Genomic DNA, 27,655 nt, shown 5'->3' with positions numbered 1-27,655 from the left:
CTGATTGATGCTTCCTTTCCAGGAAGGGCAAATGCGCTTCAAGAGCTAAAAGTGGAGAGTGGTGAGGTGGAGCAGGGTGAGGGTGGCAGGAAAGAAAGGGTTCAATGGCTGGAGCATAGCAATTAACTGACTAGGAATCAGGGGGAACAGGGTGGAGGTGGGGGTTTGGGTTGGGCTAGGTAGAGTGAACTCTCACCAATCAGGAGACCAGAACCCAAGGGCAGGAGCTCGATGCAAGGTAAGAGATGAAGGTTGGAGTGCAGGTATATGGCATGAAGATGTCCAGGAAATATAGAAATATCACCATTAACCTTTCTTTAGAAAGGACCACAGCCTAGACATAGGTTGGTCAAAGGATGTCCATAATCACTTAAAAGCTCGCCTTATATAGTTTGACTGTAGAACTGAGTGGACTTTGGAATCCACCAATGGGTCATGTGGACAATAGGACACCATATCCCTTAGGAGTTGGTTTGGGTCACCAGATGAGATATTGTGGTACAAATGATAAGGGTGAGGGTTTTGTTAACTAACTTTTTGGGCTTGGGTTTGAATCCTTTCTATGTGTTCATTGTATGCACAATTTTTCTTTCTATGTTGAATACTCTTGTTGGCCTGAGTGTTTAGAGGATAGCTAAGACCCTTCTGGGAAAGCATGTGGAACCTTTGCCTTCAAGGAAAGGAAAGGGTCATGGTCTGGCAACAGAGGGGAATGAGAGGAGGAATTCTAAAGCAATTGACACAAATCAAGTTGCTTCCAAATAATGTTTTATCCTGGAACAGAGAAATCTAATGAAGCAGAGACTGAGTGCCCAGGGCCCCCCTAATGGAACCAGAGAGATCGTCAAAGCAAGCCGACTCTGGGTAAGGGCATGAACCACGTGGAAGAAGCACTTCCAAAATTATACCCAGGTCCTCATATCAAGAAAGTTGTTCAAATACTAGTTGTTCATTCCCCACCCATGCCCCCGCCCCCAGAAAAGACTCCTACATAGTCCTTAAAAAACAGGTCAAGCATAGAAAAGCATATTTATTAGCTGTATGTGCCAATTACCCCTGGAGAATTCAAAGTTGTGTACAGTCACTGAAGGACAGATCTTAGAGTTGAAAGGGGCTTTAAGATATCCTTTGATCCTTCAAATTTGTTAGATCTCCATTTTTCAGATGAGGCAACTGAAATGAGGGTTAAATGACTTGGCTAAGGTACCGTAAGTAGTAGATCCCTAGTAGTTTCACCTGCTAGTGAAGTTTTCCTTTTACTATACTACTACATGGCTTCCCTTTTTCTTGCAGAATTATTATTATTAATGTCAGTATATACATATACACACATATAAAAACCTACATTTAGGATGAAGGAATACATAGGATCCTTCATTCTTCTCTGGGTCCTACCTCTGACTCTCCAGACTTTTTTCTCTACCATATCCCAACAGACAACCCTTCCCCCTAGAAGCTGTCTTTACCATCCTGTTCATGAAGTCAAGTATGGGAGTCTCATGGTTAGATCTTTGCTTAAGGAAAATTAATTTGGCAGCAGGGTGCAAGATGGCTTGGAATGGGGAATGACTTGAAGCAGACCAATTGGGAAGCTAATGCAAAAATCTAGGTGAGTGGTGAGGAGGGATAGTACTAAGCTGGTCACTGAGTGGAGAGGATAATATGAATGTGAAAGATGTGAAAATAGAAACGCCAAGCTTTGGTTACTGATTGGTTTTGTGGAGATTGTAGGGAGAGTGGAGACTCCTGAGTGATGCTAAGATTATGAATGTGGGAGACCATAAGAATGATGGTGCCTTTAACAGAAATAGAGAAATCTGAAAGAAAGGAGGATTTGGGGGGAAAGACAATGTGTTCATTTTTGGACATGTTGAATTTGAGATGTCTCTGGGACATCCAGTTTGAAATGTCCAATAGGCAGTTGGTGATGTGGGACTGAAATTCAGGGGAGAGACTGAGGCTGGAGAAGTATACTTGGGAATCACCTACGTAAAGCTGAATATTCTCTGTATTCAATCAGTGGCCGAATCTAGTCCATTCTACCTCCAAAGTTATACAACCATTCATTCCTTTGCACTCTGATCGTTTGCTGTTCTGATCCAAACCCTCATTATGTCTCCTTTCCTCTGCTTTCCTAACTAGTGTTCTGAACTCCAGTCCCTTCCTGGTCCTGTCATCAATAATCATCATCATTATTGTTGTTCAGATTTCATTCCTGTCCAACTCTTTGTGACCCCATTTGGGGTTTTCTTGGCAAAGATACTGGAGGGGTTTGCCATTTCCTTCTCCACCTCATTATACAGATGAGAAAGGGAGGCAAATAGGGTTAAGTGACTTGCCCAGGTCACATAGCTAGTAAGTGTCTGAGGCCAGATTTGAACTCAGGTCTTCCTGACTCTAGGCTCAGTGTTCTATCCACTGTGCCACCTCGCTGCCATTATTATTTTTGCTAGCGTTTGTATACTATGCTGAGTGCTTTACAAATATCATTTGTGTACTCACAACAATCTTGGGGGCTAAGTCCCATTATTATCGTCATTTTACTGCTAAAGAAACTGAAGCAGACAGACTAAGTGACTTGTTCAAGGTCAAAGCTAGTAAGTATGTGAGGTCAGATTGGAACTCAAGTGTTCGTAGCTCCAGGACAAGCCCTCTATCCACTGTGCCCATCCATCCTATAGGCTACCAGTTCCTTGCAAACACAAGATGGTATTAATCGCTCTGATGAATCATCTGCCACGAGGAAACCACAGTGTAGTCACCAGACTCAAAGACCCTCCCTCCAGTCCCTGGCTCTCTACACCTAACCTCACCCAGATCTGCTTAAAGAAATATTAAGCCATTAGGACTAAATTGAATAACCACTCCTACTTTCCTGTGTAATTCTTCAGTTTGACCACACTCAGAATCCTTTTTTTCATTCTATTGGCTCTTAGCCCCTACACAGGAAATGTAAGAAACTGCTTATAGGATACCTGACCAATACCAGCTCTCTGCTAACAAACATAAAGTTGACAGTCTTACAGAAAAAAAGTTTTATGAAAAGAAAAGGGGGAGACAAAACAGAGCCTGGGATGATCCAAATTGTACCTTACTAGCTCTCTACCTGTTCTATTATGTATGTAAGAATTGAAGACTATTGTTCATTGCTGTCATGAAACCTCTCCTCCTCCTCCCCTCCCTGCCTCCCATCCCCTTCTAGACTAGACCATGAGGGCTTAGGTTCATGGACCGATTTCATGTGATCTGTGAACTTGGACTGGAAAAATAAAACATTTAACCTCTACTGAAATTTTACATTTCCTTCCATTCTGAGTGTGGGTAACAAACATTTATTCTGCAAAGGCGTCCACAGGCTTCAAAGGGGTATATGACACAAAAATTAAGAATTTCTGGTGTAGAGGAACAGCCAGGTGAGGGTCCTTTGAGGGAATTTTCTAGAATTCTTTATCTCAGACGTCCTCACACCTGGCTGGGGCTACTTTCACACACATTTCCACTCTCCAACCCACCCCCACACATTCACACAAAATATAGCAGACCTCTCCTTCTTCTTCCCTTTCCTTCAAACTATGTTTTCTCTCTTTTGTCTCTCTCAGGCTTAGCACCTGTATTCTTAAAGCAAAGGCTAGGCCTGGAGGATAGAAGGTGCCTGGTGGACTGGGAAAAGTCCTGGAAGAAAAAAGGTCCCTCCCTTATCACTGAGAAAGGTACTTGGAGTAAGGAGGGGGCATCATGAAGGTGGTACAGGTGTGAGGGTGGGGGAATGAATGCTTCCTTTTAGAGAGCTCTGAAGATAAACTTTGCCTCTGTCATCCTGCTCCTTCCCTCTCCCTTCCTCTTGCCAACATTTCTCAGCTTCAGGAGCGCTGCCCACTTGTCCTGCTCTGAGGTCTTCCGTGAGATGCCCAGGGCAGCTCCCTGGGCTACTTTTGCAAGCCTGACCCTTCTCGGAGGGTGAGCAGTTTCAGAGAACAAGTCCATTAAAGGCAATTTCCATGTCTGGCTCTCAACCTTAAAAGGCCAATACACCTGGGAAGCAGCCTAGGGGCTGCGTGGGGGTTTTAAAGAATGTGTGTAAAGTTTTGTTCTCAAGTATCGATGATTCCAACCAAAACAGTTTAGAATGCTGCTGGCTCCTGGTTTCAGGGACTGAGTACTAGCTACCAGCAGCCTCCCAAATATCCACTAGCCTTGGCCAAGATAACTGGAAGGGAGAGCCCCATCTAATTTATCTTTGAATCTTCCCTAGCATAGACACCATACTTAGAGTCAGTTCTTGACAAAAGATGATTATTTACCCATACCCCAGTCACATCCTGCAGAGTGGTGTGGTCTTAATTTGGAACTAGGAGACTTGAGTTCTTGACCTTCCACTTACTAATTCTGGGATCGTTCAGGTCACTTAAGTTGTCTGTGGACACTAACATCCTTTCTGTTCCTACGCACATTTTCACTGGCTTACCTTCATGCCTGGGACTCTCTCATCTCTCTCCTCTCATCTCTGGTCTCTCTCCTCTCCTCCTCTCCTCCTCCTCCTCCTTCCTCTCTCTGTCTCTGTCTGTCTCTCTCTCTCTCATCTCTATTTCCTGGCTTCCTTCAAATTCCAGCTAAAACTTTACCTTCTACAAGAAGCCTTTCCCAATCTCCCATAATGCTAGTAGCTTTCCTGTCAATTATCTTCAATTAATTCTATTTCTTTTTTTAAATATTTTATTTTCAGTTTTCAGCATGTACTTCCACAAGATTTTGAATTCCAAATTTTCTCCCCATCTCTCTCCTCCCCCTACCCCAGAATAGCATGCACCCCAATCACTCTTTTCCCCAATCTGCCCTCCCTTCTATCACCCCCTGCTCCCATCCCTCTCTCCTCTATTTCCCTGTAGGGCAAGATGGATTTCTATACCTGTATGCATGTACAACTTTTTCCTAGTTGCATGCAAAAACAATTTTCAACATTCATTTTTAAAGTCATTCTGTCTATATCTTGTTAGAAGTGGGTAGGTGGAACAGTAGAGTGTTGGACCTGGAATCAGGAAGACCTGAGTTCAAATATGAACAGTGCCTCATAGTAGATGCCATATGAATGCTTTTTCCCTTCCTCATTCCCTTGTTTGTCTATGTGTTCTCTCACCCCATTAGGGCCCCCCCCCCATCCCTATTAGAGCTCCTTCAGAGCAGAAACTGCTTTTTGCCCTTTTGTGTGTGCTTTAGTGCAGTACCAGGCACACAGTAGGTGCTTAAAAAATGCTAGTTGAAGAACAAAGTAACTTAGATGGGTACAATGAGATGGGGAAATATGTGGTACGGGAGTATAAGGAAACAATGAGTCAAGGATGATTCTGAGGGAGCTCATGACTGATGGCCATCGTTTTCTCAGTAAAATAGGAAAGTCTTCTGCTGGGTATGTGAGTGGGAGAAGAGGGATATGTATTGGAGTAGACAGAGCAGCCTGGAGAAGAGAATGTTTGGAATAGCAGTTAAATGGAGAGTGGCAGCCCAGGGTAGTTGATGGAAAGATGGTATAGAAAGCCTTCAGAAAGAGCTGGTCTCAAATTAAACTAGGGTTCAAATCTCCCTTCTGACACATACTGGCTGTCTGACCGTGGGCAAATGACTTAACCTCTTACTACTTCGGGTAATTCTCTATGATGATGTGTTGCAGAGTCATTGCCAATTGATAGAGGAAATCTCCACACAGGAGTTGCCTACACCAATGAAATCACAAAAGCATTGCCAGTGGACCCATTGCGTACAACGTGCGACTTTTCTCCTTGATATTCAGAAGTGCAAGAGTACAAGTAGAGAAGGTCACTTGGGGGTTACCCAGGGATGTAATTTAGAATAGCAGTAGGAGAGAGGTCAGGGAACTTAAGGGCATAGTCGAACTGGTCAACTAGAGTCAAGAAAAGAAGACAGTAAAGCTAGAGAACAAGGGTGATGGGCTGGGAGGGAGTAAAGAAGAATGGAAAGACTAAAGGTCATGTCAACGATGAAGAATAAGATTGAGGCTGGGAGTTTACGATCGGAGGCAAATTTGGGCATTCAGCATCATAAAGGTAGGATCGTTTAGGGTAATGGTTAGATTTCAGGGATCACCAAACCTGTGGGTGAATGGAATGTAGTGAGGGTCAAGGCGTTGAATCTCAGAGAAGGAGAGGTTACTGGGTATGGTGATTGAACTACTACAACCTTAGATAAAGGGACCTCTGTTAATGATGGGGATTGAGAGAAGGAAGATAACAACTGGAAAGGAGGAATGGGGAGAATGATGAAGTGGGAGTTTGGAGTAATAGCCAGGGAAGGGTACTGTCATCCCATCAAACTGACTCTAAACAACAGAGGTTGGCACAAGTAGCAGGTGGGTACATGCTAGCTATAGGAAGGGCGAAGTATTAGTTGACCTAGGCCTCCCACCTCCCAAGGTTCTGTGATGATGGAGAGTAATGTGGTCTATTATATCTCTCCAAACACCAGGGAAGAGGATTGTACCAGTAGGGAAATCAGGTCAGGTATATGGATGGGTAAGGAAAAAAAATAAAGTGGAGCCAGATTATGGAAAGTTCTGAATGCCAAGCTAAGGCATTTAAACTTTGTCAGATAGAGATTCAAGCATAATTCTCTATGGAGACGTGTTCAGATAAGACTGCAGAAACACAACTACAGGAAAAAGCAAAAGGAAATGAAAAGAGTACTGAATTTGTATTCAGCAGGTCTAGCGGCCACTTACTCCCAGTGTGTAGACACTTAGGTCAACTATTTAGGCTCTTTGGAATCATTACACTACTGACCTCCATAGTGAGGAGATAGGGGAGGAGGGTGTGGCCTGATTTTAGGTGGCAATTGAAAGGTCAAGAGGGAATGAGATACATTTCTTGGACTTGTAAACTTGAACTACAGGGTTCAAAGTTAACAATGAGAAGAGGTAAGATAGCTAGTAAACAAAGCGAGTGTAGACTTACCTTTGTCTATACTCATTCTGTATGAAGGTGATTTAGTCACAGCCTTTGGAACTCCCTGCCAGCAATAAGATACTGACTTCAAAAGCACTGGCCATTCAATGTTCCAGTCTGCTGCAGATTCTGAATCTATTCCGTAAGCTGTGAGCCATTGGGAATGGGGGTAGGGAAGGATGGGAGGGCAAATTTCTAAATCTCCAGGAAGAAGTAGTCAATAACATCAAATGTACAGAGGGCAAGGCAAATAACCGGAGGAAAATGTATGTCAACAAAGTCTAGGAGTCCAGAAGAAAGGTACCACAGACATAGGAGTGAGACTATAGGGTTGGGGCTAGAGAAGTGAGGAGAGAAAGAGAAACAAAACTTGCTGCTGAGTCTCTTTGTCAGCCTGCAGAAAAACCAGGGAAAAACAAGGAGTCTGTATTTTAAAATGGATATGAACTCAACAATCCCATTTATAGAGTCAGTAAGATCTGAACCAGAAGACTTTAAGGATATAGGCAACTTTGTGGGGTTTTCTGTTTGTTTGTTTAAATTACACTGCTGCTGATTAAGGTGGCCGTTTCAGAAAAATAGAGAATATACCCAATGAACCATTAGTTAAAAAAAAAAAAAGATTTATGAAATTTTCTGAACCATGGTTTCAGACATAGGAATAAGAGCCCAGAATAGAGTGAACCTAATGAGGGCCAGGAAAAGTGCATTTGCCTAGAGATTTGAAAATTTGAAGAAGAAGGTTTTAAATTGAAAGTGTCAAGGAAGGGAGAACAATTTCCATTTGGCTACTGGAGAGGGAAACTGAGCAGGTAAAGAGTAAAATAGCAATTCACAGCAGACAATATCAAGCGTGAGGGCAATGAGAAAATCTGCAGCCTCATACAACTACATAAATTCATATACAGAGCATGGATAACAAAGAGAAATGGAGATATTAAGGTAAAGATGTAAATTAGACCATTGACTGTCCAAGGTGACATGACTGGAATATATATATGTATATATGAGTGTATTTTATTCAAAAGTGCCAGGTTAAATAAAAGGAATAGTGGGGTACCATTATAGATTAGAAACTGTACTCAATCAATCAACAAGAACTCATTAAGTGCCTATAACATGCCCAACACTGCTAGGATCTGAAGAGACAAAGACAACAGTACTATGTGAATTTTTATGGGAGGAAATCCATGATGGTTTTTGTCCTTCATGCCTGAAGAGGACCAAAATGACATCACTATGTTGGGGTCAACGTACAGTGTGTCCAACTAAGGTTGATTAGATCAACATGAACTTAGAAGGTTCTACCACAGGTCGGGCACAAATAATTCATATGAACATTTGGAATGGAGATGTCTTTCTTTGGAGCTACTGCAGTTCTGCTTTGCTCAGAAAGCACAGTGCCTTCTTTGATGCAGACATGCCATGGTGGGTGGTCCTGTGCCAGTGTCTCCCTTCTCTTACAATCAATTCCAAAGTTCTTCAGAGAGACCTTGGAAGTGTCCTTGTACTGCTTCTTCTGTCCTCCATGTGAACTCTTGCCCTCTGTGAGTTCTCCATACAACAGTCTTTTAGGCAAATGCATGTTTGGCATTCTAAAAAATGTGGCCTGCTCATTGGAGTTGCACTCTCTACAGTAGGTTCTGGCAATTCAGCTGGAGAAAGAACCTCAGTGTCCAATAACTTATCTGGCTAGGCAATCTTCAGAATCTTCCAAAGACAATTCAAATGGAAGCGATTCAATTTCCTGGCACGATGCTGGTTTACAGTCCAGGTTTCACAGACACACAACAATGAAGTTAGCACAACAGTTCTGTATACCTTCATTTTTATAGGCAGTCTAATACCATTTCTCTCCCACACTTCAGAGCTTCCCAAACATTGAGCTGGCTCTAGCAATCATGCTCATCATCTATGTGTACACCCCTTCTGCCGAGGAAAGTGAACTTATCCACAGCAATCAAAATTTCTCCATTCGTGATAACCTATGGTTCCAAATATGAATGGTGCAGTGCTGACTGGTGTAGAACCTCTGCTTTCTTGGTGTTAATTGTCAGGCCAAAATGAGCACAAGCAGCCAAGAATTAGTCTATGCTCTGTTACATCTCAGCCTCAGGGGCTGCTTTGAGGTCACAAAGTCACGCACCAGCTCTCCCTCCATTTTGGTCTTGGCTTGTAGCCTTTTCAAGTTAAATAATTTACCATAGGGGTGGTAGCTGAGCTTGACGCTGTTTGCAAACTCCTTGAAGGTGTCTGACAGCAACACTGGAAACACCATGCTAAAAAGCATGGGAACAAACACACAGCTCCGCTTCACCCCATTGGTGAATGGGAAAGTGAGAGAGCATAGATCTTCATCCAGAACCTGCGCAAGCACCATGCCATCATGGAACTGGTGTACAATACTGATGAACTTCTCCAGGCAACCAAATTTTGCCATGATGCTCCTTGAGCCCTCATGACTGACAGTATCAAAGACCTTGGTCAGATTGATAGACGTATTCTGTTCTATTTGGCTCCTGGCATTTCTCCTGGAGGTGTTGGGCAGCAAATACCATATTGACCATTCCTTGGTCCCTTCTGAAATCACACTGGCTGTTGGGTAGATGATCATCTTCCAAGTGAAGGATCAGGCTATTAAAGAGGACTCTGGCAAGAATCTTGCTGGCAATGACTAAGAGAAAGACTCTCCCATCCCATGATCGTTACAGAACAAACTATTTCCTTTTCCTTTATAGAGATGGACAACAGAGACATCCTTGAGCTCCTGGAGGATAACCTCCTCTTTCTAAACAATTTGGAAGAAGATTTCAGTCAGCTTTTGTAAAAGCAATGGACTCCCTGCCTTGTAAATCTCTGGTGGGATAGAATCAGCACCAGGTGCTTTGCCACACAAGAGGAACCTAATGGCATTCAAGACCTCTTGTTCAGTTGGAAGTTCTGCTAGAGGAATAACTTCAATCTGAGGTATATGGTCAATGGCTTCAGCATTGATTGATGACAGTCTGTTGAGAACATTATGGAAATGTTCAGCTCATCTCTCCAGGATCATGTCCTCGGCACTAATCAATGTGGCTCCATCAGTGCTAAGTTGAGAAGCTTCATAGGTCTTTGGCCCGTAAATAGCCTTCACGGCATCACAAAAGCACTTTGGATTATAACTATCAGGATAAAACTGAATTTCATGTTCCTTCTTACTGAGCCAAGAATCCTATATCTCTTTAAGCTTTGCTTGCATTTTATTTTTGATGGAGTTAAATTCTGCCTTCTTAGAGACAGATGAATTATCCTGCTGATAAACCCAGTGGAGTTCTCATTTTCGTTTAGTAACTTCTGAATTTCCAAAGATACAAAGACAATAGTGCCACATGAGTTTTCATGGGAGGAGATCCATGAAGGGAAAAGAAAGATAGAGAGTGTTTGGTTGAGGATCACAAGAGAGAGAAATAGAAGTAACATGGGGGTGGGAAGATGTAACAGACCACCCACCAAAGTAGAAATAGAGGATGAGGAAACAGGTCACAAATGTGTAATGAAACATGATATTGGATATTTGTTGAAACTACACTGGTTTTTTAAGCTTGATTTGATGAACATCTCCACGATGATTAAAACTGTCTGGAAGTGGAATGGGCTATCTCAGGAGGTATTAGGCTTGATTATTAAGAGAAGGTTGGATGACTGCTTATAAGAGATATCATCAAGGATATTCCTGGTTGGATATGAGTTGGTCTAAACGTAAGCTGTGAGCTCTCTTCTGATTCTGTCTCATCCATCTGATCCTCACTTGGACTAGGGGTGAGCTCTCCTGGAAGCCAAGACCTCAAAGAAATGACAGGTTTGTTTCCTGCCCCCACTGATCAAGAAACTGAGACACTGGATAGGAAACTTTAGATGACTGGTCATTAGTCTTTGAACCCTTTCCTTTTGGTGTATTTGTTTATTTCCTCTGATAATCAAGAAACACACTGGAGAGCGAACTACGGGTCATCAGTCTTTGAATGTGTGTTAGCTCAGGTGAGCAAGTATTAGGTCAGGTATAAGGATGAATGATCCCACATTTTAAGGATAAGAAAACTGAGGCACAGAGAGGTTCAGTGATTTGCCTGATTTGCCCAGGGTCACATAGCTAGTACATGTCTGATCTGGGATTTGAACCACGTTTTTCCAGATTCTTAGAGACTCCTTCTATCGCTTCAAGAATCAGCTCAAACACCACCTTTACCAAGCTTTTTCCTCATTTCCTCCCCCCACTTCCATTCCCTTGTCCTTCCTCCAACTACTTTGTATTTTGTATGTTTTGTATTGGTCTTCTCCAACAGAATCTAAAGTCCCCGAGAATAACGTGATTCCACTCTTTGTTATATCCTCAGGGCACATAATTCATAATTAACAATATTTGACTGATACAGTATAATAAAAGTTATTCTGGGTTAAAGGAAGACAAAAACGGAGGACTGTGCATCAAGGTGATTTTACGAGTTACAGATAGACAAATCAAAGTCTGGCCTTTGTAATTCTGACATTCCAAGATCATACTGGTTTATCTATTTAGCAGGTATGTTAAAAGATCTTTTTCTCTATCTATATCTGGTAGAATTGATGGAAGATGTGATTATTATCAGTTTCCATTGGAATGCATCAACTCATAGAGGAAGGAGTAGTCTAAGAATTCTGATTTGATCTAAATCCCCCCAGAGAAGAATACTTTAAAAATAAAAGGAAATGGAGTCCCTTCCCTACTTCTTCCCAGTAGTCTACACTTCCATGAAAATTGTAAAGAATACATCAAAGTGGGGCAGCAGGAAAGGGGAGAAAAGGGAGGGGAAAGAAAGAGGAGTGGGAATGGTGGGAGCATCACATCTACTCTGCTGGATGCTTTACTTTGCTGGCTAATGTCAGTTCTACAGAACCACAGAGGGCCATGCTGTGATCAAGCGATTGTAACGAGCATCCACCGCAAGAGAAGAACAAGGATAAAGGGCATGAATTACTTTGTCAGGTTGATAAACTGCCTCTGAATAAGAAATTTCTTTCTTGGGGGGAAAAAACAAAGAATACATTTCACTGGAACAAGAAGCCTCAAGATCCTATGAGTTGAAGAGCCAAGATTCTCTACGTAGAATGGATACTAAGGAGGAAAAAAAATCATCCACTTACCTGTTATAATTCACCCTTACTGAAAAAGGGTTCCTTCCTGGTTCTCCAAGCAGAAAATAAAACTGATGCTCATTTTTACAGATCAGAATTCATTTCAGGTCAAGAATCCATAAAACACCTGTGCCCTTGTATGAGGTCAGTGGCCTGGTTTGCAGAAAGAAACATTCTGCATTCATTAAAAGTAAGTTGGAAAGACAGAATTTGTAGAAATGGCCATGTTCTGTTGTCAAGTTTATATGACATTGTCGTACTCAGGCTTCTATAGACATGTGTGAATGGGCCAAAAATTTTATTTGTGATCCAATGTTGTAAAGTAAGCCAAATCACCTTATACACACTGAAATCTGCAAAGTAAAAAAGATCACAGCTGGCTCCTGACTCTAAGCCCAGGAGAACCCTGGAGAACCTTTATTTTGTCACATGTGGGGCTCAGCAAGTCCAAAGCACCAAGCCAAATGAAGGTAACTGATTTATTTGATGACCCTTATTACAAATACATTATTTTAAACTGCAAGATGTAACAACACTGTCTTCAGTCATACATATAGGTGCATAGTCCACCGAACAGCAGTACATCTGCTAAACATTTAAAAATAACATCCCCAAATATCAATTCAAGTTCAAGAACAATTAAGAAACTAAACTTTTTTTTAAAAGTATGCTTAAGACCTCCAAGTAAAACCAAAGATGAAAAAATGACTCCAAATTAAATTTCAAGCCATTTAAAGGTATCATGCTTGTTGACGTGAATCGAATGACAAATCTGACTCACATTTAAAATGTTCTACTGTGATTTGGAAATCCCTGACAGACCCTAGATAACTAATCTCATGTAGAGTTATAACAAATGCTAAATCAATCTGTCTCCTACCTAACTTGGCTCATCTTTACCAGTTAACCAAACAGATGTGATTTCTAAAAGTTGTTAATGATCTTTGTAATAATGGCAGTGCCCAGGGCTGCTTGGCTTAGTAAAGTGCTATTTGCTGGACTGAAATGTAGTTGTTTACGCATGTCAAAATGTTTCACAAAGCCAGCTGGGTTCATTTCAGCTCCACTTACAAAATAAGTATTGGCCAATGAAACAGGCCAGGGCAGAAAGACAAGATTTCCCTGCTGTGCCATCCGCTCCCCTGCCCCTCCCCCAAATGTTTTCAAGCTTCTGAAAAACTGACACAAACCAAACTGTATAACTCATCAAATGAATATGGAACAGTCAGATGAAATCGAAGGGTTTAACCCCAGGGTTAAAAGAGCTCTGAGTTCTTGTTGCAATAGGAATATTTACAATGGTAGGACCAGGAAAGTGTTAAGCGTTAGAAATCCTGGAAAATATGCTGTTAAAAATTTTTGGCCCTGGAATAAATAAAATCCAGACTTAGTCTATTAAAAATTTCAAAGTGATCCGCTATGTGCCAACTTCATTTGAAACTGTTATGTTTGTTATGCAGAAAACCCATTACTGGAGATAATACTACGCTGATTGAATTATCAAAAAAATATTTCCCTTCCATAAACTGCTGTGCTGTGATGCTACGTATGCTTCCTTTTAACAGCTACAGTGCCTGCACTCCTCTTGTAGGATCACAGACTTTTAGAACTGGAAGAAACCTTAGAGGCTGTCCATTCCAATCTCCCTCCCAATGCAAAACATTCTTCCTACACTATCCCTGGCCTGAGCTTGAACACCTCCTGTGGCAGAGAGCTCACTGCTCCAAAGGGTGGACAGTGTGGATAGCTCCAAACGCACAATCGTTCACCTTCCTTTCTACCTTGGAATCTATGAAATTCAGAGAAAGCCCTTCCTTAGAGTAAGCCACCCTTCAGCTTTCTCTTGAGTATGGCAGAAAAGCTTCTCTTTCATGTGACAACCCTTTAAATATTTGGAGATGACTGCCACAGTCACCTTCAGTCTTCTCCTCCCTAGACTAAGCAAGAAGCAGCTTTCAAATTTGCTTGTATTTTCACTGCCATAAACTATTAAACTTCCCTCTTTTTTTTTTAACTGTTCCATATCAGTTGACTATTATCATGCTAAAAATATATTATTGCACTCAAAAATTAAAATACTGGCATTTTCACATTATACATTCCAGAAAAGAAAAACTATTGCTTTCTCTAGGACTCGATGCTCAATTATCCTTTCTAATTAGAATGGAATTGACTAACAATGGATGTTTAAGGGGGAAAAATGGAACACCTAAAGCTTGCCAACAGTTGGGGGCCAGGGCAGGGTGCGCAGATAAATCTTTGGTAATGAAACACACATGTTCTCAGAATAGGACTGAACTTTATATTTAACGGTGTTTGGAACTATTGAAGTTCCCAAGTCACAAGATTAATGAGATCACGTTTCAGAGGGGGAGCCACAATCTGAATTTCTGGTGGAGTAACTCATTAAAATGAAATAATTTAATTGCTGTATGGAATTGTAGACGTTAGATTTTTTTTCTCTATTCTTTATCAAATGCAATGAACAAAACAGCAGATTGGCTATATGTATATATATATACACACACACATATACATACACACACACACACATATATATGTATGTATACATATGCCAGACTCTAGTCTTCCAGGTGTTACAAGTTAGACATCTTGGGAGGCTGTGATTCACGGGCGCAGAGTGACTTCGAACTGGGAAAATCTTGCTCAATGAATCTTTGGTACAGCCCCAATAACCACTGGACCTGAAGTCTAAACATTTCACTCCAGGACTTTGAGCAAGGAAACCAAGCCATAGGATAAACTAAAAAAAGAGACTGTTTTATTGTGACATTCATGACATCGAGCCCTTGTTGATAAGGATGATTATGGGAACTCTCGGCACATGTTACACAATATTAAGATGTACGGTGGACACTGAGGGTCATCTGATGGCTGAGAATGTTTACTGGCCCTTCCTGACCTCAGTGCAGTTTTGGGTAAGTCACAGACATTTCATCATTAGATTGGTGTATAGTTAACAAGTAGTTGGTCTTAATAAGCACCATTATAAACCCTCACATTAAGGGTATTATTACTCTAGTTTACAAACGCTTCAATGATAAAAATAGCACGATTACAGTATACACACACTTAATTTACATGTACTGTATTATAGTCATAACTGAGATAAGCTACTGAGCTAACTTTGGTTGACTGAAATTAATGAAATATTTAAACTGAATAATTGCAATTTGGCTTCTAAGTTGTGTAAATATTACAGTGCATTTATAAATCTAGTTTGAAAAATTACTAGCACCAAATAGATATTATAAATGGCTGACCTAGTATGTTGTAGTTGGAAAAGCAAAATTTAAAAATTTTTAAAAATTGAACTGTCCATCAATGGAAAGCACATTCATGTACCTCTGCTGAAAGAGTGACGTGTCTCAGCATCAATGGCCAACTTCCAATGGAAATACGTCCCGGTTTTCAAGATTCAACATATCATTCTACATCATGCCAAGGCAGCTCAGCTACACTCATGAGAAGCCTGAGAAAGTGGTTGTTTTGAGCTAGGTATTCATCCTGTCCCTTGCTTATGTAATAATACAATAGTGCTCACGCGTACAAATGTAGTCGTGAAAGATTGTACCTATGATATGGAGAATCTGACTGGGAGAAACATTCAGTTCTACCTATCTATCTTTGTTTTTTTGTTTTTTTCATTATTTGGTCTTTGGCTGGTGAATTAATGAAGCAAAATCTGAATTTTCATTTTCAGGTTATCACCCAGTTCACCACTGAGGTAGTCTTTGTCATGTCTGTCTTCTAGCTGGTTAAGTTCCTTCTTTTTATAAAGAGGAATACTACTGATTTGTAATGAATAGGTTCCAGCCACTGGCTTCTTCTTTGAGAAGTGAAGAAAGCTTATGCCTTCTTTTTGGTTGATTTTAAAGAGGCCATCTTCATTCCCAGATTCAATTAAGTATCGATTGTGATTTGTTAGAGTTGTAAGGGCTGGAAGGAGTTCCAGGATCCGAACTTTGTTACTGACTGAGGAAACATTGAAAGTGAAGACAGCTGTCTTCTCAACATCCCAACTTGCCAGACTCACTGGAGCTTCCATCTCAGGCTGATCCTGGGGAATAAGGACACATTATAATTAGTTTCTTCTGAGTCTATTGTTAAAAATAAACATTAAACATTCTTTTAATTTTCTCATGTGACAAGGAGATCTTTAACATCACAATAGTATGACTTTGGATGCACAACAGAATCATAACTGCATAGATCTAGAGCTGGAAAAAACCTTCAACACTATTTAGTCCAGTCCCTTCAGTCTACAGACAAGGAAATTAAGGCACAGGGAGGTTCAGTGATTTGCCCATAGTCACAATGTCAGAGGAAGGGTTTGAACCCAAGGTCTTCCTAACTCCAAAGCCAGTACTCTACCCACTATGTCATTTGCCATGTTGAAAATGCAATGTCAGAAAGCATTAAAACTTTCCCTAGAATTATGGAAGACCGAATCTGATCTCTTTATTTTCAGATGAGGAAACTGAAGTTTATAGAGACCAGGGGAGCTGCCCAAAGTCAGATGAATTATCAGTAGAGCTAGGGAGGCTCTTGTTCCTTTGACCATTCAATTTAGCACACTTTCTGTTCTTCATATGTAGAGCAATAACAGGGGCAAACCTTTTAATATCAAAATCACAAAGTGACCAACAGATAAACCAATGTGAAATCACCTACGTTTGGGCCTTATTTAGTAATTATTTTGTTTTCATTTCAGAGGGCCACCTCAATCTCTGCTTACTGACACTGGGCTGCTGTACAGATACCTTAGGACAGATCTACTCTTTTAAAATTGTATTCACATATTCAAACCAACCTAAATACGTATGCACACAATGATGGTCTTCCCATAGTCAGTACTTCCAACTAAAATTCTTGCTCAGCTCTCTGTACTACAGGGTGAACATATGTACTAGATTATGTGGCCCCAGGGCCAGATGTCTATGTGTCTGCGAGTCGACTCGAAGGCTGCAGCAGTCGTAAGGCACAGGAAGCCAAGGCTGCTAGAGTTCAGTGTTATTTTTGCCCTCCATCCAACTTTCCCCACACACTCCACATGGCTGTCTTCAGCAGAGTGACCTCCTGCTTCCAGGACTTGGCGTCCTCATTTGGGGCACACGATGTCACTTCACTACTCTGCCCACCTGCTGTCCTGGCTCTCAGGCCTTGCACTTTGGGCAGACTTTGGGTGGGTGTTTAACATTCTTGTTTGGCGAGACAGAGGAAATGAGCAAGTATGTGAAAATCTTCAGATGACCACTCCCTAAGAGCAACCAGAAACTTCGGAAAGCCCCACAGACACTTGTAAAAGGCAGTCTAGATCCTAGGGAATGCTGAAATGTCTAATTAAGGGGTTGGCTTTTCCTCTGGCAATTCCTTCGCACTTTAGACCATCTCTGTTGGGGAAACCCAGGGCCCCAGAGGCTTTCCCAGATAAGAGAGATTAGACTGGAAAGAGACTCTTTTCTCACTTACTTCTGCATCAAGGGCATCTGTTTCATTAACACTCCTCCGTCTCCTGCCTCGTTTTGGGTAGCCATTGATTTTACACTCATAGCAAGCTTCAGGTGAGAGGGAATTGTCGTCCACTTCTCCGCTGACAGGAGCCTCAGGGCCTCTGCCCATTCCCATTCCGGAAACACAATGCCTGAAGAAGGAAATGAGGCACATAAATTCTTCACCGGGACCACAAGATAAAGGATTAATCCTGTGCTGAGTTTAAACAAAGCATGAGTTGAGTCCCTGGCCTGATAAGAGTCAATCCCAGACTGCACACACCTTTCAGATTATCTTCCTGGCCCAAGACCTACCATTTAGAGGTTATTTTGCTTGACCCATGGTCTCAGGGAAATTCCCTATCTCCCTGCAGCTTTTGTCACTTCCTTTCTACTGTTCTGTTTCATTTATTTCTCTGCTGAATTATTTTCTAAACTTAATATAGCAATCAGCTGGCAGTTGGCATTAAAAAAGAAATAACGAAACAAAGGGAAATGAATGTGTGAAATACGGCAGACGGGGGAGTTTTTTTCATGGAACTCCAATTCACATGAACTAGTTTTTTTCTTCCTTCTCTTCCCTTTACACAAAAGTTTGCACCTCCTGGATGTAGGGTGTTCCTCAACATTAGAGGTAAGGGGTGAATGAACACTTTGGGATGCTACACCAGGGCTTCATCTACTGAGCAAGGATACTGGACTAGCTGAGCTCCAAGGTTTTAGGACTGCAGACTGAGAGCTAAAAAGGACCTTAAAGGTTATCTAACCCAACTTCCTTAAAATAAGGAAACAGGCCCAGAAAAGTTAACACAATATTTCAGTACTTGAAGGATAGGTAATAACACAAGCACTAAGTATTAGAGCTGAGAGTCAAAGCTAGGTCCTTCATCTCAAAATGCAGAATTTCATTCATTGCAGCAGAATCTTGTGATTTTCTGGAAATCAGACATTCCCAGAAATTTCACTGGGGGTCATTTGAAAGCAAAAAGCACTAGAGATATAGGAAAATATCTAAATTCACCTTCCTCTCTTTCTTAAGAATACTTTTTAGCTTTTGACCCCTTTCCTTACTTGGCAACTAGGTGACCAAGTACTGGACCTGAAGGCAGGAATACTCAGCTTCCTGAGTTCAAACATGACCTCAGCCACTTAGGAGCTGTGTGGCCCTGGGCTTAACTTAACCCCTATTTGCCTCAGTTTCCTCATCCATAAAACAAACTGGAGAGGAAAACAACAAAGCATTCCAATGTCTTTGCCAAGAAAACCTCAGATGGGTCACAACTGAAATGACTGAACAGCAGCTTATTTGATCTCTGTGTTAAATTATTTCAAATGTTGTAGAACATGCCTTAATTATGTTTCATCTCTCAATAATCAGTCTAGCCCCAAGACTTCACCTGCCTCTGTCCTCTGTCTGTCAGGAAGGCTCAGGTACTGGATATATGGCTTGTTGACCCCTTAATCCATACCAGACAACAGTCCAGAAAAAAAAAAAAAAAACAACAACCCTCCTGCTTCTCAATGCTGGAGTGAGCTTTGGAACAGAGCTGAACTGGGCTAAGGACGAGTCCCTCCAACACATCAGGTGCTGGACATCTGTTCTGTCACTCTGCCTCCTCCACCTATCTACTGCCTTCTTTGTTTCCATTTTGGGAAACGATAAGCAGCACTGACATTGCTACTTTGGAAGAGGGTGCCAACCTCCTCTTGTCCATTTCAACACACAATGACCTGGAGGCTGCCAATGCCAAAACTCCTTTCTCCAACTACCACTCCCTAGTGCCCTCATTTGCCAATGACTCCTATGTCTCTATCCCACTCTTCCCTACTTTCCCATTGTGTTCTCTATCCTGTTGTTAACTGCTCTGCATATGATACCTGTGCCCCCAATACTTCATATATATTTTGTTTTGATGTATGAGCATATGTGCTGTCTCCCTCCAACAGAATATAAGCTCCATTTTATTCATTTTATTTTTTCTTTGTAATCCTATTACCTAACATTGTGCCTGGCACATAAAAATACTTTGCAAACAGAAGCGAACTGAAGGGGAGGAAAGCCCTGGGTGGATTATCTAGTATTCCATATTATTTGTACTAACGAGTCTCCCAATTAGCTGTAGGTATCATATGCTTTCAGACACCCATGTAACTGATTCATGCACTATGGTCCACACCACATGAATTCTGCTTAGAGGAAGGAAACCAGTTAGGGCCATTCAAAGATGTGAAAAACATAAAACCCAGACTTGTGCCAAGCACAACAATAAATCTGCATCTAAAGGAAACTCGTTCAGCTATTTTTCAGAGTGCTAAAAGCATTTCACAATAATAAGAGCTTTCACTTATATAATGCTTTTAAGGTTTGCAAAGCCCTTGACACATACCATCTTATTTTATCTTTACAATAACCCTGTGAGTTAAGTGCTTCTCTTATCCCCATATTCCTGATGAGGAAACAGAGACAGAACAGGTTTTTAGTGATTTTCCCTGGGTCACACAGGCAATAAGTGACTGAAGCAGATTTCAGTTTACATCTTCCTGACCCCACGTCTATCTAGCCACTATGTCAATTCTACTTAGCTAAATTCACAAACTCCTCTAAAGACACATCACTACTATTTGCTTTAATAACCTGAGTTGATTCTGAATAGCCCTAAACTACAATTTTCTGAATTTGGACAGGTGCTTTCCTATATTTCACAGAGAGATGCAGCTATTTGCAAATGGGCAAGTGGCTGCATATGGATCATAACATTTGTGTGTGTCTGGTGCATGTGCACACATGTATTATACATTTCCATACTTAAAGGAAAACCTAGAGAAGAGAGTTTCTCAGAGCAAAGACTGCAGAGAGATCAAGAGAAACGAGGACTGTGAAAAGACCCTTAGATCTGGCAAATCGAGGTGACTTGTGACTTTGGAAAGGTTAGTTTCAGGGGAAAGGAATGAACATTTGTACAGCACCCATATGCTGTGTAACCGGCACTGTGCTCAGCATTTTTTTTTTTTTACAAATATTATCTTATTTGGTCTTTGAAGCAACCCTGTAAGGTGCAATTATTATTCCCATCTTACAGTTGAGGGAACAGAGGCAGAGAAAGATTAAGTGATCTGCCCAGAACCACACAACCAAGTGTCAGAGGGCAGATTTGAACTCAGGCCTTTCTCATTAAAGAGTGCTCTATGCACTGGGCCACCAGCTGTTCCCTTCAGCTAAATGATGAGGTTTGAAGCCAAAATACATTAGGTTTTAGTATCCAGTGAGAAAAGAAGAAGTAGAAGCACAGATTATAGATGGCTTTCTTAAGAAGTTCTGACATCAAAGGAAGGAGAGATACAGGGAGACAGCCAATTTTCCACAATCCATTCCCTCTTCTGGTACCTTAGAGCTCAAAGAGAGATAGATGTCAGGAAAGGGATTTGTGCTTTGTTATTTCTTCAACAATCTCCCTGCTGTTCCACAGCCTATAGATTCCTCTCTTTATCCTTCTACATAAACCATGTGACAACAATAATATAAAGGTTGCACTCTATGTGGGGGTGCAGACACATTTAATAGAGCTGTAGGTTAAACTTAATAAAATCCGATTTGGTAACCTTGGCTCCCCTTCTCAGGATCCCATTTCCAGTGTTTCCATGTCCCAGGAGCATCTCCTTCAACAAGCATGGCTACCAAATCCACTGGCCAGTGGCCAAGTCAGAGAGCCTCAGTTTCAGCTGGGAAAATGTTTCTGGCATCCAGCTTATGCAAAACAGAAAGCTTCTGAAGACTGGACACAAACATCTGGGAACCTCTGTCTAGGCGCTGTCGTTTTGTGGGATGCTCATCAAACAACAACAAGTATACTTTCACCTTCAATTCTATGAACCCCCTTGATAACAGTGTGTCAAAAAACCAAAGACCACCCAGATAAGAATAATCTGGTGTTTTAAACAAAAATGTTAGTGTTCCCAATTAAAAAAAAGAACTCTAGGATCCCTCTTTCCCTCCCAAAGCCAGCTAAAGGGCAAGGGAGGACTTGGTCTTTACATTCTTTCAGCCTCTGGTTCTCCACCTTTTAGCCAATGGATCCTTTTAAAAGGGAAACGGGCCTCATGGAACAAATTTTTATATCATCTGCCAAGTCACGTGATAATAAAAATAAAACACAAATTTGTGAAGAATAATCTTTTGGTTAGCAGTGTAGCTCTCATTTAAAACTGTTCATTTTTATGATTTCTATGTAGATTCAAATCTGCAAATGGCAAACGCAATGGAAAATCTGCTTACATTTTTATGTGATCATGGGATGATAAATCACATATTTAGAGCTGGAAGAAATCTTTAGGACAGTATCCAAAACCCTCACTTTATAAATTAAACGGAGGCCCAGACAGATTAAATTACTTGCCCAGGGCCACACAGCTAAGTATCTAAGTACTCTACAGGTTATACCACGCCGCCTCAGGTGTGGTTTTTGTTCTACCTCAAAAGATCCTCAAAAGCAGAATATTTCTTCGCTTTAGGCCAACAGGGCATGCCATGTCCAGACAATCTCAGCCCTGTGGAAGAAGTAAGTCAGCCAATGTGTAGCCTGAACTTAGATCTACTTTAGACTAATGGTCCATAATGATTTGAGAGGGGGCGCATTTTATTATTAAAACTGAAGAAATGATGAAGATGATTAGGAGAGCCCCTCAATAACCAATTCACAGAACTTGACACCTGTCTTCAAAGAATAAAAACATCTTAGGATTATTATTTTAGAGCTAGAAGGAAATCCCCTCAGATGAGGCAATTGAGGCTAAGAAAGTGAAGTAAATTGCCCAGGATCATTTTGCTATTAAGTGTCTAAGGGAGGATTTGAACTTAAGTTTTCCTTAGAGCATTAAGTCTAATACTCTAAACCCAATACCAAGCAATACTTCAAAGATAAGAGTAAAGTAATTTGATGGTTATGTGGACTCTGGCTGTTGGCCATCAATATACATGTAATCAAGATCTGGGTTTACTTAACCATGATGGGAGTGACAGGATCTCTAGTTCATTAAGTGAGTGCTTACCCTTGGCCAATCCTGAAGTAGCCTGGTGGACAGCCGCACAGGTAGCCTCCTTCTGTATTGGAGCACCCATAGCTGCATGGGGCCTGAGCTGAGCCACATTCATTGACATCCTGGCATCCTCCACTAAACTGCTCATACTGGAATCCAGTGGGACACATGCATTTGTAGCTTCCCAGGGTATTGTGGCAGGAGGCTCCTCCACATATGTGGGCACTGAGGCATTCATTTTCATCTAGAGAAAAAGTAGCACAGACTTCATGTTTTCACTGCATAATCACATTTCTAAGGATTTGGTAAATAACTTTTTTAAAAAGAAAATTCAGTTCTCTCTATTTTTTCTAATGCCGTATAACATCTGAAGGAGAGAGGAAGGGTGGTGAAATATGAATTCAAATAAATAATGTACAGTTTATAATTTTTTACATTCATTTTGTTTCAGGATCATTTGCAACAAAACATTTAAGCTGTGGGTCCACTGCACACTGCATTGCGATAGAAACTACCCTATGGATAGTCTTCAGATGGGAGCTAATTTCACCAAAAGCCATCCCACTTCTCAGTTCTGCTTTGTGGAAAGGACCCATAGCATTGACAGATCACTGGCCCTGAGCATTCAATCCCAAAGTCATCATTCAGGGGAGCAATCCTTGTGGACCAACTTGGCAACTGTTCCTGACTTCTCAGCAGCCACAACTAATGAAAAAACAGAAAAGAAGGTTTTTGCCCCCAAATTCCTTGGCACATAAAATAGTTCAATGGATAAAATTTTATCAATGGAAATGACACTAAAGATGTATTATCATGTGCTTTGAAGCTGTACCATATGCACCCCTGGGCCTTTCCATATGACTTACAGTTGTGAGTTATCTCCTCTTATAAGAATGTGGACTTCATGAAAAATGTCTTGATTTTCTATTTGTATACCCAGTGCTTATCACTGTTAGCTTTGGAGATAGTATGGACTTAATAAATGCTCATTCATTCATTCCTTCCAAGAACCAATGTTATATGCTTCCTTGAATGGTACTTTCTATCAATTTGAAGTGAATATTATTGGTCTGGGTTATAGCAGGAGGAAAGAACTCTGGCTGCAAAAAACAAAAAAGACTGCTTGTTAATTTTTTTTTGTTTTTGTATTACTTATTTCTATGGGGAAAAACACGTCAATAGAATTTGCATCAGGTGCCCACACAAGGCATAAGAGCAAAATTTGTCCAGGCCTCTTGCTGCTGGTACATCAGCTTCCACGCTAACCCATTAGGAAGGTGAGTCAGGATGGAACAGTAAGAGGGAGGCAAGGGAATCAGTAGGCGACTGGGGGAAGGCGTGTGTAGTTACTTTCCTCCCTCAGTTGAGTTCCACACATATTAGCTTCTGACAATGAGAATTTCATTCTGAAGCATCTATGAAGTCCTTCCCCATCTGAATATATCAGTTGTATAGTCTTCCTCACGTATTAACTCAATAATAGGAAATAAAAAACAGAAGAAAATAATACAACTGAATAAATAAAAAAAAGGAAAGTTTTGCTTCTAAGATCTAGAACTGGGATGAGAAAAACTCCACCATGTCGTATGTGGCTTATATCACTTCATGGAGAACTCATTTATTCTTCAGGTTCTTTACAATGAAAGAAAATTTCACAACCAAACCAGTAACATTCATGAACGCTGTTTTCTCCATGTTCCTTTTCAAAGCGGACCTCTCCGACAAAAGGCTGTCCACACACACCTGCTAGCGTCCTAAGGAAAGTATCTGCGTGTGTAATTTCTCTCAAAATCTGTGAAACATTCTCCAGGCCCTTCTCAGAAGGCCAGGTGGAAGCTCTGGGGATGAGTCAGTGCCTTCTGGCATGTCTGCATCATCCCTAAAGAGGCTTGTCTGTGCCAAGATGTACCCCCCGCCAAGGGCATCTTCACTGTCTGCAGAGTTCAGGGTGGTATGGAGAAAGTAAGGGCAAACTTCAGTGTATGTGCATGTATTCTGCTCTGGGGGGATATACCTATTAAATCTGATGGTAACGAGCTTTTTCAAACCAACATGAAGAGTGAAGATTCCCAGTTCTTTTAGAATAATTATTCCACTTTAAAACCCACAATGAACTTCAAGACTAGTAGGAAAGCTTCAGAAGGCAGCAAATATACTGTTATTTACCAGAAGTCTTCTGACATGTTACTTACCTCCTGACATAGAGAAAATGGTCAAAAAGTGCAGATTAGAATGTTTTCCTTTGGATGTGGCCAATACAGCATTGTGTTTTGTTAACCTATGTGTGTTTGTAACAGGGACTCGTTTTTCTTTTTCAGTGGAGGCAGTGCAGGGGGAAATGGGAAGGAGAGAGGGCAGATTTTCACTGATTAAAAAAAACAAAATTTAATCAGAAAAAGTAAGCGTTTGGGGCTCATTTTCAAGAAAATATATATTGGCAAACATGCAAAGGTATTGTTGTACAGAGGCAAATCTACTAGACTTCTGGAAATATGGGTTTTCATTTGGACTCTGGGAAACTCCAACTATTCAGCCCTGGGCAAATCACCTAATCCAGGGTGGGGAACCTGTGGCCTGGAGGCCCTTGGGTATAACCTTTTGACTAAGCCCAAGATTTACAGAACAAATTCTTTTATTAAGGGGATTTTTTCTGTGGCCGTTTGGATTCAGTAAAAGGGATGCACTTGAGGGCCTAGAGGGCCGCATGCGTCCTGGAGGCCGCAGGTTCCTCACCTCTGACCTAATCTCTCTGAGACCTCTTTTCCTTATTTGCACTATGGGGATGATGAACTACTGACCTCTAATGTGGTATACTAGAATGAGTCCTGGATTTGAATCCAAACCCTCTGACTCCAAATCCAAGACTCATGCCGCCTCATGCACAGGCTAAAGTACTCTTCTTTTGTCAGGTATGATGTAGGAGGGATTCTTTTTCCATTATAGATTCAGAGGATCACAGATTTACATCTTGGACCAAATGGTCCTCTCAGCTCTCAGATTCTGTCATACTACGAGGCCAGCATTAATTTCAAGATGTATCAGTGTCCACTTTGAATCAAATCTAAATTGTAAAGACTTAGGACCATACCTACAGAGCAAAAAGAAAACTTAGGCAATCACTTCTGTGTCTCAGGTTTTTAAAAATCTGTACCACCAGGATGATAATATTTATATTGTATGTTTCACAAATCTATTAGAATTGATTTGTAAACAGCTAAATACCTTATAATTTGACAGGGTGATTAGACTGTTCAATCAGGGAAAAGTCATGGACATAGTATTTCACGAAAGCACTCGATAAAATCCTGACATCCTTGTGACAACATGGAGGGATAGCAACGGATGATAGTATAGCTTGTCAGATCTGGATATCACTAGATGGATGACTGCACTCAACACTGATCACAATGAGGACATGGTTTCTCCTTGTCTTATTTCTGTAAAAAACTTCATTCCACATTAACAGTGGATTCAGTAATTAACTATTCTTCGAGTTCAGTCATAAGAGTCTAATAAGATGAAACTCAAGAAGGGTGAATTTAAATTTCTACACATGTTCATTAAATCTACTTCACAAGTAACAAGATGGGGGAGTCCTGGTTAGAAAACAACTTAAGTGGAAAAGATCTATGGGTTGTAATGCACTAAAGGTCTGTATGGACTAACATCACAACACTAGCCAAAAAACGAGGACTGTAGGTTTCATTCATTGAAACAGTACCCAAAAAGGAAGGTATCCATTGTCTCAATGTATTCTGCCTTTGATAGACCATACCTGGGGAACTGTGGTTAACTTTGGTTGCCATGTTTAAAAGAGGCATAACCTGGAGAATACACAGAAAATTGTGACTAGGATGTTGAGGACGCTGGAAACCATGCCATGCACTGAATCAATTGCTGATGAGGGAATTGTCTGGATGAGGGAAGACTTAATGAGGAGAAGATAAAAGCTGTTGGTTTTCAAGTACCTAAAAGACTTTCATGGGGAAGAGAGAGATTAGGTTTGTTTTTATTGGCTCCAGATAGAATTAGTGCGCAAATTGCTAAGTTTGCTTTTGTGTTGATATAAAGGAAAACCCTAAACAATTACATCTGTTTAAAAGTGAAATGGCCTGCCTTGAAAGATGCTAAATTAACCTTTTTTGACAGTTGCTAGTTGTTCCCTTGGGCAACTTTCCTTTTTTATCAGCGTTATGAGACCAGATTACCAGATTGGGTGAAGGAATGTTATGGACATATGATTTCAGCAAAGCATTTGACCAAGTTCTCTTTGGAGTTTTAGTTACATATGCCTTATGTTTTTTCCATCACTGGAATACAGCCTGGATGACCACTGGACTAGCACTTGGTTGGGGGGAAGGGAGAAATTCTTTTTCAGGTACATGTTGGACAGATGTTGTCCAAGGTCCTATCCAATCAGAAACTCCGGGAGTCTATGTGAAGAAAAGTAGATCAACCTTGTCCAAATGGTCATCAGAGTCAGTGCTATTCACAAGATCAAAAAATTCAATAATGAAAACTGAGCATTATCTTAATTAATTAATTAATCATTAATTAATGATAATGAGCAAAGGTATTTTTATGAAATTCTGAGAAAAAACAAAAATCCAAGCAAAGAATTGTTCAAGTTAAATTTTATCAGGACTGGTTATCTCAGCCATTCCTTTATTCTATCATGTGAAATAAAGACTAAGTCAGATAAAAGAGTTTTTAAAATCCTGACAAACAGAAAAATATTAACTGCCTCTTCACTTGGAGCATAATGGGTTTTGGAGGAGAAACTGTTGTTTGTGAAATGGTGGCTATCTGGGAAGTGGGATAATTTTAATAGCAATGGTCTTCTAAACTGGGGGAAAGTCTTCAAGATTTGTGAAGGAGCTCAGTAGCTGCTCATTAAATGAATGGATGACACTTCTGGGGGAGAGAGTATAGCAGAAAGAAAACAGAGAATTAGAACACCTAGGTTCTAGTATCTGCCCTACTAATTAGCCCGACCAGTTTTGC

At 40.9% G+C, this 27,655-nt stretch overlaps 1 protein-coding gene across 1 annotated transcript in view; it reads right to left on the bottom strand.

Annotated features, from left to right (window-relative positions):
- Nucleotides 1–14,864: 14,864 nt before the first annotated feature.
- The window catches only part of FBN1 (fibrillin 1), a 290,028-nt gene continuing 277,237 nt past the window's right edge, over nucleotides 14,865–27,655 (bottom strand). Inside the window, exons 63-65 of the mRNA XM_072624719.1 lie at nucleotides 22,664–22,895; nucleotides 17,598–17,769; nucleotides 14,865–16,185 (exon numbers count right to left, since the gene is read on the bottom strand). Coding sequence (XP_072480820.1) covers nucleotides 15,796–16,185; nucleotides 17,598–17,769; nucleotides 22,664–22,895 — 794 coding nt within the window. The 3' untranslated portion in view covers nucleotides 14,865–15,795. The remainder of the gene's footprint in view (nucleotides 16,186–17,597; nucleotides 17,770–22,663; nucleotides 22,896–27,655) is intronic.

This window comes from Notamacropus eugenii, chromosome 7 (genome assembly GCF_028372415.1).
Source record: "Notamacropus eugenii isolate mMacEug1 chromosome 7, mMacEug1.pri_v2, whole genome shotgun sequence".
Lineage (NCBI taxonomy): Eukaryota > Metazoa > Chordata > Mammalia > Diprotodontia > Macropodidae > Notamacropus > Notamacropus eugenii.
Note: the sequence above shows the minus strand (reverse complement) of the source record. Positions and strands in the feature narration are given on the sequence as shown.